This window comes from Debaryomyces hansenii, assembly GCF_000006445.2.
Source record: "Debaryomyces hansenii CBS767 chromosome A complete sequence".
Taxonomy (NCBI): domain Eukaryota; kingdom Fungi; phylum Ascomycota; class Pichiomycetes; order Serinales; family Debaryomycetaceae; genus Debaryomyces; species Debaryomyces hansenii.
Window position 1 is genome coordinate 126,074 of NC_006043.2, and position 21,317 is coordinate 147,390.

The 21,317-nt window shown below is 38.6% G+C and overlaps 10 protein-coding genes across 10 annotated transcripts; 7 read left to right on the forward strand and 3 right to left on the reverse strand. All coding sequences in view use genetic code 12, as the record gives it.

The window, feature by feature from the left end:
• Positions 1-55: 55 nt before the first annotated feature.
• On the forward strand, positions 56-2,206 carry DEHA2A01540g (DEHA2A01540p; the record flags this gene model as incomplete). The annotated part of the gene is made up of 1 exon (XM_456405.1): positions 56-2,206. One exon carries the CDS (start codon positions 56-58, stop codon positions 2,204-2,206), a length of 2,151 nt encoding a protein of 716 aa, XP_456405.2.
• A 381-nt stretch (positions 2,207-2,587) lies between these two features.
• Positions 2,588-3,760, reverse strand: DEHA2A01562g (DEHA2A01562p; the record flags this gene model as incomplete). The annotated part of the gene is made up of 1 exon (XM_456406.1): positions 2,588-3,760. One exon carries the CDS (start codon positions 3,758-3,760, stop codon positions 2,588-2,590), a length of 1,173 nt encoding a protein of 390 aa, XP_456406.2.
• Positions 3,761-3,875: 115 nt separating this feature from the next.
• Positions 3,876-4,841, forward strand: DEHA2A01584g (DEHA2A01584p; the record flags this gene model as incomplete). The annotated part of the gene is made up of 1 exon (XM_456407.2): positions 3,876-4,841. The coding sequence occupies one exon, from the start codon at positions 3,876-3,878 to the stop codon at positions 4,839-4,841; it is 966 nt and encodes a 321-aa protein (XP_456407.2).
• Positions 4,842-5,216: 375 nt separating this feature from the next.
• Positions 5,217-6,761, forward strand: DEHA2A01606g (DEHA2A01606p; the record flags this gene model as incomplete). The annotated part of the gene is made up of 1 exon (XM_456408.1): positions 5,217-6,761. One exon carries the CDS (start codon positions 5,217-5,219, stop codon positions 6,759-6,761), a length of 1,545 nt encoding a protein of 514 aa, XP_456408.2.
• A 137-nt stretch (positions 6,762-6,898) lies between these two features.
• On the reverse strand, positions 6,899-9,802 carry DEHA2A01628g (DEHA2A01628p; the record flags this gene model as incomplete). The annotated part of the gene is made up of 1 exon (XM_456409.1): positions 6,899-9,802. One exon carries the CDS (start codon positions 9,800-9,802, stop codon positions 6,899-6,901), a length of 2,904 nt encoding a protein of 967 aa, XP_456409.2.
• A 1,035-nt stretch (positions 9,803-10,837) lies between these two features.
• On the forward strand, positions 10,838-11,398 carry DEHA2A01650g (DEHA2A01650p; the record flags this gene model as incomplete). The annotated part of the gene is made up of 1 exon (XM_456410.1): positions 10,838-11,398. The coding sequence occupies one exon, from the start codon at positions 10,838-10,840 to the stop codon at positions 11,396-11,398; it is 561 nt and encodes a 186-aa protein (XP_456410.1).
• A 182-nt stretch (positions 11,399-11,580) lies between these two features.
• DEHA2A01672g (DEHA2A01672p) lies at positions 11,581-11,905 on the reverse strand (the record flags this gene model as incomplete). The annotated part of the gene is made up of 2 exons (XM_456411.1): positions 11,581-11,834; positions 11,884-11,905. 2 exons carry the CDS (start codon positions 11,903-11,905, stop codon positions 11,581-11,583), a joined length of 276 nt encoding a protein of 91 aa, XP_456411.1.
• Positions 11,906-12,475: 570 nt separating this feature from the next.
• On the forward strand, positions 12,476-13,162 carry DEHA2A01694g (DEHA2A01694p; the record flags this gene model as incomplete). The annotated part of the gene is made up of 1 exon (XM_456412.1): positions 12,476-13,162. One exon carries the CDS (start codon positions 12,476-12,478, stop codon positions 13,160-13,162), a length of 687 nt encoding a protein of 228 aa, XP_456412.2.
• A 165-nt stretch (positions 13,163-13,327) lies between these two features.
• DEHA2A01716g (DEHA2A01716p) lies at positions 13,328-18,652 on the forward strand (the record flags this gene model as incomplete). The annotated part of the gene is made up of 1 exon (XM_456413.1): positions 13,328-18,652. The coding sequence occupies one exon, from the start codon at positions 13,328-13,330 to the stop codon at positions 18,650-18,652; it is 5,325 nt and encodes a 1,774-aa protein (XP_456413.2).
• A 149-nt stretch (positions 18,653-18,801) lies between these two features.
• On the forward strand, positions 18,802-20,562 carry DEHA2A01738g (DEHA2A01738p; the record flags this gene model as incomplete). The annotated part of the gene is made up of 1 exon (XM_456414.1): positions 18,802-20,562. One exon carries the CDS (start codon positions 18,802-18,804, stop codon positions 20,560-20,562), a length of 1,761 nt encoding a protein of 586 aa, XP_456414.2.
• Positions 20,563-21,317: the final 755 nt, after the last annotated feature.

The following is a 21,317-nucleotide window of genomic DNA, read 5'->3' on the forward strand; positions in this document are numbered from 1 at the left end:
CATCATCGAAAATTGTGATTAATTTGGAACTCTTCTTCTATAATTGTTGATAATTATGGGACATTATATAACATTAGCTACCTGTAACCTAAATCAATGGGCATTGGACTTTGAGGGTAACAGAGATCGTATCATTACCAGTATCATTGAGGCCAAAAAATTAGGTGCTACGCTAAGAGTTGGACCTGAATTAGAAATTTGTGGATATGGCTGTTTAGACCATTTCTTAGAGAATGACTTATATGACCATTCGTGGGAAATGTATGGTCACATATTGACTAATCCAAACACTCAAGACATTTTGCTTGATGTTGGTATGCCAATTATACACAAATCCATTAAGTATAATTGTCGGTTACTCTCGTACAATGGGAAGATATTATTAATTAGACCAAAGCTTTACTTAGCAAATGACGGTAATTATAGAGAAATGAGGTATTTTACTCCTTGGAATAGACCTAAATACTATGAATCATTCCAATTGCCTAAAAATATTAGCTCTGTTACCGGACAATCCAACGTGACGTTCGGGGATTGTGTTATACAAACGTTGGAAACCACCCTAGGGGCCGAAACATGTGAAGAATTATTCACTCCCCAGTCTCCTCATATTTCTATGGCGTTAGATGGGGTTGAAATCTTCACCAACTCATCCGGATCACATCATGAATTGAGAAAATTAGATACGAGATTACAGTTGATCACAGGGGCCACCAAAAAATGCGGTGGGGTCTACTTGTATGCTAATCAAAAGGGTTGCGATGGTGACAGGTTATACTATGATGGTTGTGCTTGTATTATTGTCAACGGTAAGGTCGTTGCGCAGGCATCTCAGTTTTCCCTTCGTGACGTTGAAGTTGTTTCAGCTACGATCGATCTAGATGACGTTAGGTCTTACCGTAACCAAAAGCTGTCTGCATTCCAATCTGTTTCTCAATCAGATTCAACAGTTTACCATCATATTCCTACTGACATCGAGTTGTCCCCAAATAGTAATGTTTTCAATCCAAATGTAAAACCTTCTCCTTACCGTGATATCAGATACCATCTACCTGAAGAAGAAATCGCATTAGGACCTGCTTGTTGGTTGTGGGATTACTTGAGAAGATCTAAATGTGCCGGGTATTTCTTGCCTTTAAGTGGAGGTATCGATTCTTGTGCTACTGCAGTTATTGTTCACCTGATGTGTAGATTAGTTGTTAAGTCTTGTGAAGAGGGCGATAAACAGGTTATTTCTGATATTCAATCTTTAACTCATGACCCAGAGTTTGTTCCGAAAACACCACAAGAAGTTGCTGGTAGGTTATTTTACACCAGTTTCATGGGTACTGAAAACTCTTCGAAAGAAACTAGATCGAGAGCTAAGGAGCTATCGGAAAAAGTTGGGTCTCATCATATCGATATGAACATGGACTCTTTGGTAAGCGCTGTTGTCTCCGTTTTTGAAGTTGCCACTGGTAAAAAACCAATTTTTAAGATATTTGGAGGTTCACAGACAGAGAATTTGGCATTACAGAATATTCAAGCTAGGTTACGTATGGTCTTGAGTTATCTTTTTGCTCAATTGTTGCCCTGGACTAGAAACATTTCAGGCGGTTTATTGGTTTTGGGAAGTGCTAATGTTGATGAATGTTTAAGAGGCTACTTGACTAAATATGATTGCTCTAGTGCCGATATCAATCCGATTGGAGGAATCTCCAAGACTGATTTGAAGAGATTTATCGATTGGGCTGACAAGAATTTCGAATTGCCTATATTACATGACTTCTTAACTGCAACTCCTACAGCCGAATTAGAGCCAATAACTCAAAACTACGTCCAAAGCGATGAAGTTGATATGGGTATGACTTATGATGAATTGTCCAGATTTGGTAGATTGCGTAAAGTCGATAAATGTGGTCCCATGGCAATGTTTATTAAATTGTATCATGAATGGTCCCAGCCACCGCTTAACTTGACTGCTGAACAGGTCGCGGAAAAGGTTAAGAGGTTTTGGTTTTTCTATGCCATTAACAGACATAAAATGACTACAATGACACCTTCCTATCATGCTGAACAATATTCTCCAGACGATAATAGATTCGATTTGAGACCATTTTTAATCAATCCTAGATTTCCATGGGCCAGTAAGAAAATTGATGAAGCAGTCGATATAATAAACCAAAGGACTGAAGAAATTAAGAGAGCCAACCTAAGTGTTGATTAATATCTAAGTATAAATATGTACAATGACTTACTTGACTTAACTGTGCGCAATGTAGAAAAAACGAAAATTGATGGATGCAAAATCTACTATATAACAATTTTTATTCAGTTGACTTAACACTGGTGCTTAGTATTAAGATTTGGAACATATCAATGGGATTTATGGCATGCAAAGTACCATATTCTGCTGATTTTGGTCATAAAAGTAATTTTTCGAAATTTTTATTAGTTTTTTTATGAATTTCAGTTAATTCTTACAATAATATAATGAACTAATAAAATTAGAAAAATAATTTCATTGTAGGTTCATATTCAATCGTTGACGATAGATTTAAATCATATATATATTAGCGGAAAGAAAGAACCCATACATTTTCTATAACTAATCATGAATCTTGCCACCCCACTTAGGGACAAAACCGAATTCTTTCTTCATGTATTCATTAGGAGAATCATTCCTCCTGACAAAATCAACGAGACTGATACTTATTTGCGTTGGTATGTCTTCTTGAATAAAATGTCCCGTATTTTGGGTATTATTGAAGACTATTAACTGATATTTACCTTGCATTTGGCCAATGATTAAATTTGTATCTAAAGTCTCATGCCCGGACAAGACTAGCAATTTGGCTATATGTTGGGTTTTACCACAATTTATGAAATTCTCCGAAAGACCGGTAAACCAGGTTTCCCAGAATGGTTCAGTTTCTTGTAGATTGGTTTTCCAAATTAAACCATTTGGACATTCACGTAGCAAGTCTGGGACACTGACGAGAGCTGATTCTTCGCTATGTAATAGGTGTGACTCTTTTATATGCCAATCGATTGCTTCTTGATAGTCACCGAATGTCGTTGGTCTTTTCCGAACGAACTGCGGCATTGCACTCAACGCCTTAATGGCAGTTTCTTCTACTATATCAAGCACGATTAAACCCTTGAATTTGTAGGCATTATCCGGATTGGCCACAAGGTAGCTTGTCAAAACCGATCCACCTAAAGAATGGCCTAATAAATAAATAGAAGACCTTAGTGCATGTTTGGCATGGAATTCATCTATTATAAATTCACAGTCGTTCGTTATCGTGGCTAACGAATAATCAGGTGGAATCGTTGTAGATGAATCACCATGACCTCGCATATCGTAAGTGAATAATCCTGGATATTCGTTGTTCTTGCCATATTCGTTATCTAACGATTGTGCCAATTTGCAAAATGTCATCGAGGAGGAACCTGCTCCATGGTGACATATGAATATGGGTGCATTGGAAGATGATGGCGGCTTGAAATATGTTTGGAATCGGACACCTGATCTTGGATCCGTATAGATATCAGCTATCGGAAACACGTCTCTTTTAGTATCATTATATGTTTCCCGTATATGTCCGTGACGCTCTTCATTTATATCGGTTCTTAGTTCATTTGGAGGTTGAGGTGTTGGGCTGAAATAATTAGAATTAGATTCAGATTCATCAGGGTCTTCAGAAAGCAGAGATAATCCAAAGGCCCTTTCTTGTTCTTTTATCTTCTTGAGGAATTGTTTATGGAGGCCTGACATTCCAGTTTAAAAAAGCAGGGTATAAACAATAACAATTTATGCTCGATCTCAGATGAGCTGAAATATTTCTGTCAAAAAGAATTACAATATAATATAAATACAAACGAAGTTCAGCATGTCTGATATGATACCGACCTTCAGAAATATGGCTATTGCCTTATTCATTGGATACCGAGCTATGATAAACAATGAAACGCCAGTTGCATGTATTTTAGTTTCCAGAAGTACAAATCAAATTTTAAGTATAGGGTATAATGATACTAATCGGTCGCTAAATGGTACGAGACATGCCGAATTCATAGCTATAGACAAGGTGATGAGTCAAATTCCAGTACACGATAGATCTGATATTGCTAAGATTCAGGGATTTTTTGGTGATGTAATATTGTATGTGACAGTAGAACCATGCATAATGTGTGCATCGGCATTGAAACAGATTGGGATAGGCTACGTGGTCTATGGATGTGGAAACGATAGATTTGGAGGAAACGGAACAATTTTGAGTATCCATCAAGATAAAATCAATAAGGCGTATCAAAGCTATGGAGGGGTCTTAAGAACAGAGGCCGTTCAGTTACTAAGAAACTTTTACATTCAAGAGAATGATTCGGCACCGAACCCCAAGATTAAGAAAAATAAAGAGCTAGAAAATAAAGAGTACCCTCCTAATTTAGACTTTAAAGAGTATTTGTCGCCAGAAGAGTTTACTGAATTCTTCGGAGACGAAAGGTTTGCTGCATCATATGATAACAGAGGACGTGAATTAACTCCCGTTCTCAACCATGGATATACATTAAGAGATATACTACATATAGAGGACCTACTTGCGGTATCTGAGTTGAAGGAAATGTATCAAGAGAAGGACTTTGAGGACAAGCTAGAAAATGATTTGCAAAATTTCTATGGATTGTTTTACGATATTGATGAAGAAGGCAAAGTTGATTTCAATAAGATAATAACCAAAATTGACCAAATCGCCCAGATTAATCCAGCTGACCCAGCTGACCCGGTTAATCAAGTGATCCAAGTTGATGGCTTCACTACAGACTTAGACTGTAAGAAGAGGAAACTAAATAAATGAGGCAAAAATATTAATACACATCATTGGAATGTACCACAATAATATTATCCTTACAACACTAACGCTAATATCTGCTTAGGTTCGAATAATTAACAGATATGCTGCACTTAAACTGTATTTTTGCATCAACTAATAACAATATCTTCTGTACGCATATAATAACGCATTATCATAGACAGTAATAATAAGACTAAACAATAGATCTATAGACCTAGTCTACCAACCAAAAGTATCGCAACCTGTGTACTTTCATGGATATTTATACAACATTAGTAGTTAATTGTGCTTCTGGCATATTGCGACATTCGTTGATACTAAAATAAATGTCGGGCAGCTTTAAAATTATCATCTTAAGAATCTTCTTCTTCATTCATTATGGATGAGTCAGACGAGGAATATATCGCTCCTCAACATACAGCTGCTGATACACCGAGTGGAGTCCCATCAAATGAAGCTAGCCAAAAAGAATCGCTGGTACCGGCAGATGGTGTTTCAAAGCGGACCAGATCGAGTGGCATGACCCACCAACCTCGAAGTGGTGCAGTAGGTGACTTGAAAAGTTCAAACGGTGGATATGCATGGGAAGATGAATACCAAAGACCGTGGGATATTGTGAAGGATGATGAGGATGGCCGTTCGCTTGAGACCATTATTCAAACTATGATTGAAAATAGGAAGAAAAAAATCATGAGAAACCCAACTACTCCATTTCAAAGAGGTATCATCAGGACATTAGTTGTGATAATTGATGGTTCACTGGTTATGCTGGAGAAAGATTTAAGGCCTACGAGGTTTTCGATGATGTTATCGTTATTACAGGAATTTGTCGTAGAATATTTTGATCAGAATCCTATATCTCAATTAGGTATAATCATGATGCGTAATGGGGTATCAAACCTCATTAGTGAGGTGAATGGTCTGCCACAATACCATTTGGATAAGATAAGACAATTGAAAAGTCGACAGCATAATAAATATGAGCCAAAGGGTGATCCTTCTTTACAAAATGCATTGGAGATGGCAAGGTCTTTATTGATGTACAATTTTGGTACGAATTTAAACGACACTAAAAATTCTAAGGAAATCTTAATAATATTTGGAGCATTATTTACAAGTGACCCTGGTGATATTCATAAAACAATTAATAGCTTAGTAAAAGATGAAATCAAAGTCAAAGTCATTGGGCTATCGGCTCAGGTAGCTATCTGCCAAGAATTGGTTAATAAAACAAATAACCCAGGTAAATCGAATACTTTTTGGTCTGCGGGCGGTAATAATTATGGTGTGATTATGAATGAAATTCACTTCAGAGAGCTATTAATGGATTGTGTGATTCCTCTTCCTGTCACTACGAATGCCGTGATAGACGAAAACAATTCAAAAGAAGTACCGATAATTAAAATGGGATTTCCGCTGAAAATTCAGCCTGTTATCACATCTTCTACGTCAAACTTATCTGTCGATTTTCCGCAATTATGTGCATGCCATCCAACTCAAGATTCTCTTGAATCAAAAAATAACGATCCAACAGCAACACTTGGAACAAGAAGTGTAATTGGTTATGAATGTCCTCAATGTAATAATAAGGTTTGCCATTTGCCTACAATTTGTCCAATATGTGGGCTTATGCTAATTCTCTCTACACATTTGGCAAGATCATATCATCATTTGGTACCATTAGGAGATTACAAAGAAGTTCCAGTCAGTGAATCATACAGTAGTACATATTGTTATGGATGTTTACTTAAATTCCCTAGTGGAATTAAAAACACAGATGTGAATGAAGACGGTAAAACTAAAATGGATTCCCTTACAAGTTCTAGATACCGTTGTGGAAAATGTCAAAATGATTTCTGCATCGATTGTGATGTTTTTGTTCATGAGAGTTTACATAACTGCCCTGGTTGCGAGAATAAATAGAATAATAAATAAAACACGCTATTTTCCATTGGTATTTGTAGTCATTCGACGACCTTGTAATACGAAATAATACGAAATGATACATTTAAGATAAAAAGACTGCACTAAAATATACAAGATAAAAGGTAAATGGTTACTTATTTTCCACCCCAGGCAGAGCCATTGCCCCAAGAACTTTTTCCGCCTTTATTAGAATTACCCCAGGTAGAATTCCCTCCCCAGGTGGAAGAACCTCCATTCTTTGAATTGCTACCCCAGGTAGAAGCATTACCATTATTATTACCCCATGCTGAAGCACCTCCGGCGTTACCGCCCCACGTGGAAGCATTTCCTGAATTGTAAGCTGGTGTTTTACCTCCTCCCCAAGATGATTGAGCACCACCACTACCCCAAGCAGTTGCACCACCACCGACTGAAGGAGTTGCACCACCACTACCCCAGGATGATTTACCACCAGATGAAAAGGCAGGAGTTTTAGCAGGTTGATTGAACGAAGCACCACCAAAATTACCTGAAGGATTGGAATTACCAGGACCTGATGAAGCACCAATAAATCTTAAGTATGGGATTGCCTCACCACGGACCAAAACACTCAACAGGTTTTTGGTTACCTTGATCTTCTTGGATTTGGTGTGTAATTCTATTCTAGCGTAAACTTCATCAGCTTCAGTAACTTTACCCATTAAACCTTTATAGTTTCCGCTGTTGACAAGAACATCCTTATATATCAATTTATCACGACCACCGACACGGGTTTTTAAACCGGCATTAGCGATTGGGTTGGGTAATTTTAAGTTTGGATTCATGCGGTTTAAGTCTGGGCCTAAACTCTTGGATACAATCGAGTCTTTCGTGGTAATTGTACTAACGTTCATACAGTTAGTTACGAACACACCCAAATTTTCCAAAATTTCATTCAGCTTTATGAATAACGAATTTTTGTAAATATGTAAAATTGCCCCTTCTCTCTTCTTATCACCTAGAACTTCTTTGACCGTATCCCCAATTTTAACAGTAGAACCATTTCTATCCGTTGCAATCTGTTCACGACGACTTAATTCCAACTTTGATGCAATACCGGCTGGGTTTACAGACATCAATCTTCCCTCAGATGTAAGAACCTCAAATGAGCTCTTTTCAGCCTTAACAATGACCCCAACGGTTGAAACATTAAGTTGTACCAAATCATTCAAGTCGTATTTTCCACCTGTAACATCGGTATTCAGTGAAGCATCAGTTGCTTTGATTAAGTAGTTAGCGAAAACTCTGACATCCTGCTTCGTTTGGTCACTTAAAAGAATTACCGAATCATTGTCAATTTTAATAACCAAACCGGTCTCATCAGAATGCTTACCTTCGATAACTCTGACATGATCACCCGCACTAAAAAGTTTTCTTAAATCATTGGCAGGAACAGTCAATCTTTGGTTCACGAACTTAGGATCACCACTATCTGTAACTAAAATCGTAATTTCATTTAAGGAAGTACTTAAAACTTTACCAATTGTTTTCGCTTGTTCACCACGGCGAATTTCAACTTTATCACCAGGTTGGAAAGCACTAGAACGTCCTGCGCCTTCCGAATTATTTTTATTTTTCAAAGATGCAGCAATGGCAGCAAGGTCTAAACCATCTTCCTCCGGATCACCTGTTTGGAAACGATCCAATTCTTCCAATTTTGGATGAACGTCTTTAGTTTGAATGAATTGTAATTTAAAGTCCTTGAAGAGAAAACCTTCGTTGTATTCTTCCCCACGGTAGATGAATGCACGAGGACCTCTACCACTCTGTAAATACTCACCATCATACATTCTAGCTTCTTGTTCGCTAAAAAGACGGGGGATAGGCTTAGTTTTCAGTCTGATTCTTTTGCCGTCTTTATCAAAGTCGTCATTCTTACCATAGTCTAAACGAGGTACCAACTTACAACGAACGTCCAAACCATTTTCTGATAAATTATCCACGATAGCAAGGTCATTCTTATATTTACCACGGGTGATTCTCACATAAATACCTGGAACAATTTCAACATCAGAGGATTTCACTTGCTTAAGCAAATCTGGATATTCACGGACAGGAACCAATAACCTTTGTTTAGCATATATGTTCACCATACCCGTCAAGGCTCTCTCGATTGCCTCTGGCTTCTTAGCTTCGATATATATATAACCCTTGAAGGAATCTCTTTGGAATACAGTCAAGATTTCCAATGGGTTCAGTCTTGCCAAAGTCCTCTTCTTTTCGTACAATTTACGAACCAAGTCCTTTTCACGACCCGGGGTACATCTAATAGCATAGATGGCTGGATCGTTAATAGAAGGCATCAATAACTTCTGCGATACGGTACCACTCGCAGTGGTGTCACCCCTATACACAGTATGGGTCTTACGATAACGTTGTTTCAAGGTCTCCGCTAAAACTTCTGCGTCTTGGTCCTCGGCCTCTTGACGACGACGGTCGAATTGTCTGTGAAGCCTATCGTCCTGGTGTTCTCCAGCACTGTCCTTACCATCCATGGTCTCAACACGGCTATCATCTGCAATAAATTGCTCTCTCAATAATTCTGCTTCTTCATCGTCTTCGTCCATCTCATCTTCTTCTTCGTCGTCCACTTCGGCTTCAATATCAATAAACTGATTAGCCCCTCTTCTTCTCTTTCTCTTATTTGAACTTACTTCTTCTTCATCTTCGTCTTCATCTTCATCCTCGTCGTTCTCATCGTCATTTTCGTCGTCGTTTGCCTCATCACCATTATCTTGCTGTTCCGCACCTTCACCGCTATTATTAATTAATGCCTGATCATTTTCGGTAGGCACCTTACTTTCTCCTTCCTCAGAATCTTCCAACAGACGCTTTGAACCTATAGAATATTCTTCCTCAGCGCTTCTCTTATTTTCTTCCTTCTCTTCTTCTTCTTCATCGATGTCATTTTGATCTCTATCTTGAACTTCATATGCTCCTCCAGCGGTCGAATTATCAGGATGTTCATGTTTGATCACATCATCAGAGGATGTTGTGATTCTGTTTTCCTCTTCAGACATTATTATAATCTCTTTTAATGATTGATTTGCTGATAATGAACACTATATTTCCTCTAGTTGTGTTGTATTAAAAATTAATTCAACAATCCATATAATCGGTAAAGTGACACAAAAATGCAAAAACTGGCCAAAAAGTTGTTGCAGGTTTCCTGTTAATGATAATAGTGGGTGTTGGAGGAACTATGGGTAAATGTGGGAAACGGAAGGTTAGTTAAGATGAAGAGATATAAGGGAGGGCGATGGAGAAAAAAAGCCGTAGAAAAAGGGGAGAATCAGGCGAAATGTGAGAATTGCACCCATTTATATCGTTGAGAGGATTATAGTATTGTCGTATTTTTTGGGAGTGTTGTAGTACTTTGGGTTGTAATGGAGAGTATTGGTTGGAAATGAAGAAGGAAGGGAATGCTTATTGGAAAGGGATATTAATTGGGGAACGGAATATTTATTAGGGGTGTAAGTCTGTATTCAAGATTGAAAAGTACTGATGAGAAAAGATAATCGATGCACCGAAAACTAGCCACAACTACTGGAAACTACTGGAAACTACTGGAGAGCAGCAACATACTGTCGACCGTGAGTATGCCGCATACTCTTTGTTGCATAGGTTCCTAAGTGGTAGGCAGCCAGTATCATGCTTTTCTGGCTCAGTTATAGAGTCATAAAGTCGTACTCATAGAGTCATAATCGTAGCCATAGTCGTAAAGTCATGTCGTAAAGTTATAGTCGTAGCCATACTCATACTCATATTCATTCTCAGTCCCCTACTCAAACAGTCCGTTACGCAATACAGCAGATGGTTTAAATTACCATCCTCACCAATACCTCAAAGCCATCGCCGATCATTCATCGGCATCTCGTTCACTAAGCCTCCATATGTCCGTATTACCAATAATGCCTGCTCAGCACGTCAAAATTGCGTTATCTATGTAAAAATCATACTGCGCACGATGCCGTTGGATGGCCGATGCCATCGAGTAATTTTTTTAGTTGATCATACTATCAACTCTTAAACAAACACCATCATCTAGTATAAAAATGTCACAAGTTGAAATCAGCGAACTCGCCAAGGAGATCAGAGCTTCATTAAAGCAATTTCCAAATTTCCCAAGTGAAGGAATTTTATTCGAAGACTTTTTGCCAGTTTTCACCAAACCGGACTTATTCCAAAAATTGGTCAGAGCATTCCAATTGCACGTTGGTGAACAAAAAGTGGATTATGTTGTCGGTTTAGAAAGTAGAGGGTTCCTTTTCGGACCTACTTTGGCTTTGGCTTTGGGTGCTGGGTTTGTTCCAGTCAGAAAGGCAGGTAAATTACCAGGCCCAGTGTTCACGGCCGAATTCCAAAAGGAATACGGTAGTGACAAATTCCAAATCCAAAAAGATGTGATCGAAGAGGGAGCCAAGGTTTTGATTGTCGATGATATTTTGGCTACCGGTGGTAGTGCGTCAAGTGCCGGTGAATTGGTCAAGCAGACCGGTGGTGATATCGTTGAATACTTATTTGTCATGGAATTAGACTTCTTGAACGGCAGAGATAAGTTGGACAAGCCTGCATTCACCTTATTGAGTGGACAGGCTGAAAAGTTGCAGAATTAGACGGGCTCTTGGTGCTCGTCTCTGTTGTGCGGTTTTGCTGATTGTAGAGTTAGACATCCAATGAATATACTTTATTAATAATATATATATGAAGAGTAGGTATATACCCGACTATTATAGAAAGACCCACGTCGTACATATGCTGTATCCGCACACATATTGTTGTCTTAGTCGATAAAAAATCATCCACTCTTGAAGATTAAAAATGCTAATTGGCCAATGTAGAAATATGTGAAAAAACCTTGCTCATGCGTCACATAAGACCCAAAACTCTTTCCAACGATTACATGCCATGTGGCTCCGTACAACTGATCTAATTCTTTCTTCAAATATGTGGCTATATCCTTTTCAATCTTATAATTTGAAACTGCCTCATTGGATAACTCGAAGATCCTAGTTTGCATCTCCTCTGGCAAATCTGATGCCTTTAAAATCGCTGTTTTTGTTAGTGGATTCCTCATACATCACTGTCCTTCCATACGTACGTTCTTGTTCTTTCTCTGACATCTTGATAATGTTCTATGAATCAATATTTACAAAATCTGGTGATTGTTTATCAGTTTTTACTATCGCATTTTGTGTAAATACACATAAGCAGGTCCATAGTAGTGAAATATTTAGTACCCGATACCCAGAGGTCGTATGGAGGTCAATGGCACGTTAAGACTTACATACTTATATACCCCATTAGTCATCCTACATAATTACCGTTTTACATCATACAAAATGGGAGGCAGATGGCTTGTGAAAGGTACGATGGCCATTTTGACTTAGTTTTGAACTCAGTTGGCTTTTTTCAATATGATATCTCGCTTTTTGAAATTCTCTATAGGTAACTGCAATGGGTGAAACGTTGCATACAATGTGGACTGAAGCACATGCTTAAAAAATACTTAACTCCAGCAATAGCAAGAGTTCGGAATAGAACCACCTTCGAGACTCCAATCCCCCTCCGATTAGTCAGCACCAGAGCCAAACGTATATAAGGGACTCTGACGGTTGGAATAGACAAATGACGGCCTAAGAATATTCAATTGGAAACGATAATCGGACCATATAAATAGTAATCGATCAAAAATGTCAAAATACGGATTCGTGAAAATTGCTCGGGACATAAAGACTGCAGTTGGCAAGATCAACGAGCCTACGGCCCAGTCAGTGGTAGAATTGCCTGACAGCCCATTGGGCAAGTTCATGTTGGACTACGCCACCAAGGAGTTACCAGAGAAGGTGTTATTCCATTCGTTAAGAGTGTATCAATATAGTATCGCCATTATCAACGATCATTTCGACAAATGGGCCTTAGATCTGGAGGTTTTGTTTGTTACGTGCTTGCTCCACGATATTGGGACCACCGAAAAGAACATGAAGGCCACCAAGATGTCGTTTGAATTCTACGGCGGAATGATAACGAGGGACCTTATCTTGGAGCACACCAATGGTAATCAAGACTACGCGGAAGCTGTGTCCGAGGCCGTAATTCGTCACCAGGATTTGGGTGACACTGGCTTTATCACAACTTTGGGCTTGATATTGCAAATTTCAACCATTTTGGATAACGTTGGTTTGAACACGGATCTTATCCATCCTGACACTCTTGCTGCTGTTAACAAAGAATATCCAAGACATGGTTGGTTGAACTGTTTTGCGGACCATATTGATAACGAAAATACCAAAAAACCTTGGGGACACACCAGTTCCTTGGGAGTTCCCGACTTTAGGAACAATGTATTAGCTAATAAAGTCAAATATGAGAAGTTATGATTAATATACGTACGTAGTAGTCTTAGTATTGTAGGTCCTTATATGGTTGGATTTCTTATATACACACCAAGTCGATATCGATATCAACTGGGTTCAGTTCAGAGTTTTTCAACTAGTAGGTTCATCTACATGGTAAAGCAATAAGAAGCATAGATATCTCCAAAGATGCCTGAGGCAATAGATGCTTCTAGTATAGCTACCAATTATTATAAATTGGCTCATCTATGCTCGGTGACCTATTTAATTTACACCACAAATGGTGCAACGAACGATCTGACTTTGCTTGAATTGGAGCTTTTAATAAGACACTCCCATCCTAAATGCCTAGTAACATACTACAATAAGTACTTGTACTATTTTCAATTCAATCATGTTGATGAACATGTTGATTTGACAAAGGAATATCCACAGTTACAATTGAAATATTCTAACCAGGTAAGCGCTGATTTGCTAGCGAACCCTCCGAAAGTTGCCAGTGACAAAGATAATCATAGTACCGGGAACGAGTATTTGGCCTATGCATGCTTGAGTTTTTTGAAGGCGGTTAAGAAATTGGTATTGTTTAATTTATCAAGGAATGAAGCAGTACAGCTCTTCGGAAACTATGCTGTGGTGAAGGAACAAGGGCTCTCCAATTTTATTCTCCATATTGATCCAATATTACTACCAAACGGAGATTTGTTGATCTCTATATCTGAAAAGTGTCATCTTCAACTTTTTGACTCGAGTATAGTGGATATCAGTGAAATAGAAGCCGTCGATTTAAACTTTGTTCTATACATAATCCCATCAGGGATAAGATGTCATTTATACGATAACGTAAATGTTGCATCGAACTTCACCACAGACCCCCCTAAGAATAGTGAGGTGCTAATGCAATTGATTAAATACAGCACGGGTTTCGATCTAAACCAATTGAACTCTTTGGTTTGGGTGAAGTTGGTTCCTAACTTACAGCACTTAAATAATCAAACTTCAAAGATTTCTAAATTCATCCATCCGGTTGATAACAAGAAGTTCATACTTTGGCCTTGGAGACTCTGCTTACTACAATTTGGTCTTAGTGAAAAGGACACTGCCACTTCTCCCCACGTTCTTACTTGCGACCCAATAAGCTTGATTTCTGATTTCATTGACTTTAATATCAGCCATCATCAACAAGCAAACATTACTGGTCAGCTAAACCCCAATCATCAACACAATCAAAGTTTTAATTACAGTATTCCAAGTGCGTTGTCAACAGGAATGAGTTCTACAGGCGCAAATGAAAACAAAGGTGACTTAAATATGGTTGGTGACATACCGGGGAGTGTACTGGATATATTTGGTATACAAAGCTCTGATACCAATGATTTTTTTAACGGCCCCAATTTTCAACCGGCGCAAAATCCAAGTGATGTAAAATTGGATTCTCAGGAACCAGTAAAGAAGAACAGTGATGATGAAGATGTGGAAATGGACGACTTATTTGGTGATGCAAGTGAAGATGAAAAGGCCAAAACAGAAGTTTCGACAAATGAATTGAATGAGGAAAAGAACTTCGAGGACTTATTCAATGATGGTCTTAACCAGGAAAATCAAGTCGATGAACTGGACAAAGTAGCCAAGTCAATAGACGAGGAAGTTTTAAAAGAAGAAAGTGTCAAACTGGAAGATTTAAAAGAAGACAAGGACTTAAAAATGCAGCCTTCTTCGGGGACAATACCAAATACATTTATAGACATTCCAAAAGATCAGATGACGATCCCATCATTAAAGAATTTAAAACAAACTCCTCAAATTTATAATGATCCTGGTGCTCCAATGCCAGTAATACCAACACCTATATTTCCCCAATTCGGAATTAATTCTACGCTACCAGGATCTGCTCAGTCGGTAAACCCTCCAACTTCCGCTGCTGCTACGGACAATGAGGCAAATGAAGGAGCAAGATCAATATTCTCTCCAATATTGTTCAATCCAATAATAAAAAGTAACATTGATACGAAATACGGTAAAGGTGGTAAATTTTATGTTGATAAGGAAGTATCGGCTGGTCCCGATATCGATTCGAAAAGAAAGACTTTAAGAGCTACAAGTGTAAGTGGATTTGAATTACCACTGCGCAGAGAAGATTCTATTGGAATTGAGTCTATTACAGACGACAATGATAGAAGACAGGTTTTCGAGTTTCCTGAAGAACAAGGTAATGAAAGAATGAAAGATGAAGGCCACGAAAATCATGCAGCTGAAAACGATAATATAATCAAGAAGATGGAAGAACTTGAAGAGGAAGATGATAATGACGATGATGATGATGATGATGATGATGATGATGAAAATGAGGATGAGGATGAAGAAAGTGATGAAGATGATGATCTCAACTTGGAGAATAATGATATGAATATGAAACGTTCTCCACCTTTGAAACTAAACACACTCAATGACCCGTATGTTGCTCAACTGAATCAAGCGGTTGTGAATTTCAATGATTCAAACTACAATGCTAAACAAATACTTCCTAACTCTTATAATGCAAGCTCCATGAATACCGGTGGGTTTTCTTCACCGGCATCACTTGGATTCAGTTCTTCGAGAACCAATGTGCCACCCAAGAACGATTCACCATTCGGGTTGAACAATCTTGCAAGAGAGGATCGGAATGGAACTACTTCTCCTACAGGAGACAACAGTGATCAACCGACTAAAAGACAAGAACAATCAGACTCGCCAATGGTTGTTGATATGGAGGTCGAAAAGAAATCGACTAGCAAAGAAGCAGAAAATACACCAAGTGGAATGACAACACCAAATTCTAGGGGATCAATATCAGAGTCATCCAATTGTTTGCCATTGATTTTACGGGGTGTCAATGTTGCCAGTATTCCCACTTCCTTCATTTTGAACAACGTTATTGTTTCCAATAAAATCTCAACAATTTCTACAAATTTTGATATGGATGTGGATGATGAAACTGAGTGGTCTGACTATGAATTATGCAAGAATAATGAAATGACTGTGAAATTAAATAATTTGGATGAATTCTTGAAGTGTTTAGGCCCGAATTTAATATTTGATATGGGGTTGAACAAGCTACAAAATTCTTTAGAGATGAAGTTATCCAATAATGAAAGAGACGATGAAGAGTATGACAATATCGAGGGTAAGGCGCCATCTAGACAATTTGAAAATAAACTTTGTGATATATTCCCATTTTGTTATAAGGTTAATCTTAACGAATTCACTACAGAAGCCTATGTTAACGAATTGAAGGGAGAAACTACTACGATACAAGACGAACTCGATAACCAGCTAAGCTTTCTTGACGATATCACAAATGAAGATATTTTAAATCCTAAGACACAACTAAAGAAACTAAATTCTATCGAATGGGATGCCATTTATTCCGATAGCTCTAGCAATGAAGATAATTCTAAAAAATATCAAGGAATGGTTCACAATGTGGGTCAGAGTTCATTGGTGAATACACTTGAAGACGGCACTATTTTCCCGTTGGCTAATGATAAGGCAAGAGTTTTGAAGCATAATGATACGATAATAAATTTGAACTCAATTGGTATTAAGTTCTGGAAGTATTTAAATTTCAGTCCTTTGAATGGCCCTAAGAACTTTCAATTGTTATTAATCTCCGAACACGATCATAATATGCTTCATCATAATTACAATATCGAATTTTTAAATTCATTAGTTTATAACTATAAGGAATGCTGCTTTGGTAATATATCCAAGATTAATTTACAATCATCAGATTCTAGGCCTGATATGGAAGGTATTGATAATGGTTTGTTAATGGTTCATAAGAAAGATGAAGACCAAGTTTATGGAAATATGTATAAACAGGTTAATCGCAAATTAAATGCACTAGTTGAAATGATTAAGTCTGATTTGATTAACAAAACAAATAAATTTGAGTTCGATAGACCATTGTTATTACTTTTCATTAATTTTGACAAAAGTGTTAACTCATTATTACAAATTTCAAAGTTGATTAGAAACTTCAAATTGTTTTTAAGCCATCATCAACTACCTCTAGTAGAGGTATTTGCCCATATTATTCCATGGTCACTTATTATTAAGCAAAGTGGAAGTCAAAGAAGATTAAAATACTTATCAAACTTCAGGTTGTCTAAATTGTCTATGAACTTATATAACCAATGTCCGAATGAACGAACGATTGGGAAACCAGTCAAAGACCCAACTAAGCATTTATTCACACAATTAGTCAAGGAGCCACCTTCAAATCTTAATTTTAAGTTCATGAACAATGGAAGCAATGGCAATGGAAAAACCACGTTTAATGATGATATTTTCCTCCATTTGGCATACGAAAGATCCATTGATAAGAATTGGTTTTCGGCCGCTTGGTCAGATCCACTAGGAGTTGTCGTATCAACCAAATCGTGGAATTGCTCTCCAAACCTTCAGAAAACAAACAACAAAAACGTCCATAGTCTAGAGTCAATAAGTGACGAGATCTGGACTATATCCACCGCCTTATTCAAGAAGCTAAATGATGAGATCATCAAAAGGACTTCTGGCTTGGGCGGAAAGAAATTTTTAGTATTAACAAGGATAAATAGCATCATTCCCGATGATGAATTGATACACTGGAAAAGACTAAGCATGAAGCACAAAGACGTATCATTGATTGTCTTATCTGTCAATAAGTCGCCCAAATTATTATTTAGTGGTCCAATCGGCCCAAGCCAGCAAGAAGATAAGTCGAATTATGATCCAAACACCAACCGCACATCAACTAATATGGACAATAGCTCAAGCACAAATGCCGCTAATCCAACATGTGGTGTTGGGGCCACGTCAAATGCACCCGACTTTTTCAAGACTTTTGGCTCCAACAACCCGTCGCCAAATAATAACGCAGGCTCCATGTCCATATCACCCTCGAATAACGTGGGAATCAATTTCCATTCACCCCAACAGTTTCTCAATGCACCAGGGAATTTCCTATTGCCTCAAGATTTTGTTTCTTCCACCGGGGGAAGCACCAATATCAACGCCAATCCTCATTCGAACGCATCCCAATATAACCCCGATGAGATTATTCACGACCCCACAGAAGAACTAACAGCGGTGATCCCAAAGGCCCCATTACCGTCTTTTAACTCTCCTACTCGCTTGGGAATGAAGATAGGCTACTTGATCAAGGAAACCGGAGTTTCCACCCACGAAGACACGAAACAGTATTTAGTCTACGAGATCAATTTACTAAGCTGTTCAAATTACTGGAATCTAAACGCAATTATGAAGATCTTGTTGAACCAATACAAGAAGTTAATCACCTTGAATGATATTCTTTGTGTTGGTGAAATCGATGGTAGCATTACGGACGATAGAGCCGAAAAGGACTCTAATATCATTCCCGAAATGACTCCACCGTTGAACTACACTGCATCTGGTTTAATACCATGGCATATTGCAGCTGTGACGAAATCATTGGACTATTTAATCCATATTGATGTTGAAGAGTAAACTCCATAGTCTGCACACAAAATATACAATTTTTTTTTCGATCTCACTATACGCGTAGAATGCTTTGTTTACAAATAGAAGTAATAGATAAATACAAAAGCGACTTTAGCTATATAGTCTAGCAGTTAATAGAGTACAAACAGACTAGTATGGAGGGCATTGAACTAGACTCGACACACGAACTATTGAATAGATATAAGGTGAAGGAGGGAAGAAATGAGGATATTACGATATACTCGGATGAAGATTCGATATTCAATTCACCAAGCATTGAATTAGGCAGATCAGCCGTGAAAAATACAAAGAATTCATCGCCATTTAAGAAATTTGGAACGGGCAGAAGCTCCAGTTTATCACCCAGTAAAAAGGTACGAAACGATTACCAGGATCATTTGCACAGGATGAGAGGAAATAGTAATACAGGTAGTCCATTGAAACGGAATAATTACGATTTAAGCGAATATAATGATTTTGATGATATAAAAGGGATGCCAGGGTTGAATATTGACAGTCTTAGTGGGTCAGATAACACTATGGACAAGGAAATACAAAGAATATTGGATATGTCGTCGCTCAAGCTTCCGGAGTTACAAGATGATCAGGGGAAGGATAAGACAGAATTGCTTATCAAGGAGACACACAAGCTCATAAACACGGTACCGGCATCGATAACAAGTAGTATGGAAGGTGAAGCGTATCAGAAAATGCTCACGACTTCCATAAATAAGTTAATTAAGCAGGTCGAAAGCATGAAAAGAGACCTTGAAAATAGGGATAACGAAGCTAAAAGCCACCGAATCCAACTTTCGAATCTAGAGATGAAAATGGGACTCTACCAGAGAGAAAATAACGACTTGAAGAAGGAGCTTAACCAGGTCAAGAAAAGATCTGTTATACCTCAAAACGAATCACGCGAGAACGACCTTTTAAGAACCAAGCTTATAAAATATAGAAATTTGTACACCGAAGCAGATAGAGAGAACCAGGAGTTGAAGTCGAAGCATAACGGGGAGCCGGTGAAAGAATCTGCGAGCCAACAAATGCCGGTACGGGAACAACCGAGACCTACGGGTCAGGCAGATGCGGCCGAAATGCCATCAGGAATAAACCCGATAGACAGGAAGTCATTACTGCAGGACGTATACAAACAACGGCTTGTAGAACTACAGAATCAACTTTCCGATATTATCGACGATGTGAAAGACGAACCACCACAGCCAGAGATACGGCCCGTGCTGCAACCAAAGCTGCAACCCCACGAGACATCTAAATCCAACGAGATGGCAGATGCACATTCGCAGCCAAGTTTGCGTATGCTTGCCATATTTGAAGATCTAGTCCGGGCGATGAAGAACGAATCAGACGAGAGCAAGCACGTCGAAAAGCCTATAGAAACGCAAACCACACCAAACGAAACGAGCCCAAACGAATCGGTAGAACAAGAGCTGATGGAAAACCTACGTAACCCAATTGACCCTGTTTTGGAGAAAATATTGGCCTCGCTTGACAAAAACAACCAGATGTACAATAGATTACTCGATGTACTCAATCCAGATGCCAATGGACAACCCATACGCATTAGCGAGGCATCAACAGCTCCGATGTTGGACGAGGCCCACTATCCAGACCCCAAGGAACGCGAGAAGGATATCGTGTTCCAATGTTATGTCTGCTGTCCGCAGAACCATAAACTCCACGCCAAAAGACCGTGCAAGAGATGTTCGGCCGCGTCGTCGGAAGCTTCAGGGTCTGCTGGCAACTCTGTGACCCATTCTGCTGGCAATTCTGCGTCCGATTCCACGTCCGACACCCATGTCCGTGATAGTGGGCCAAACCGCATGGTCGACTTTTCTGACCCCAAAGACAACAAAACCATAAACCTCATGGGCGAATACAAGTGGACCATATAATCCCCGTGTATAGTATAATCGAAGTATCTAGTTCTGAGTCTGTAAGTTCTCCTTTCAGCCAAACTCACCATCCAGCCAAAGGCATATAAAATCGCATTGCCTAGGTTTTAGCACCCACCATTGCCCAGACACCAGGACCCACCATTGTCTAGCTTCTAGCTCCCATTATCACCCGTTTACGCATAATATAGCTCCTATACACCTTATATAGTATATTGAAAGCTGTGTACAATTGAACACCTACATCTACTTCTACTTAGCCCGAAATCCTTAGTCTCTCCAGCCAAGACCTTCTAGGTGGTCATACATTCGAACATACCTTCCAACACACCTTCCTTAGGTCTGTCCACCTAGAACCCCCAGTATTACCACCTGCTTCGCCTACGCTCATCTAATTGCAAAATTCTAGGGCTCCGCGTACAACTCCGTGTATCCCCCGTAATTCTAGCCAAATCAGTCCTATTTTACACGAATATCTCCGTCTCATACACATCTACTGCCCCGGTCACATATTCTGCAACATGGGCCTATTGTGAACATGTTCTGTTGATCTCTTGCTACCTTGATCTAGTGAATGTTTACATATAAGCCCAAATAGTAAGGCCAATAATTTTGTGTCACATTGTTCTTTATTTACGCGGTTCCTAATTTGAGTTGAATTCATCACAGGTTTTTTCCAAACACAAGAGATGTTGAAACAGGTATTATATTGCCAATAAACTAATATAACCAGAGAAAAGTTGTTTATAATATTG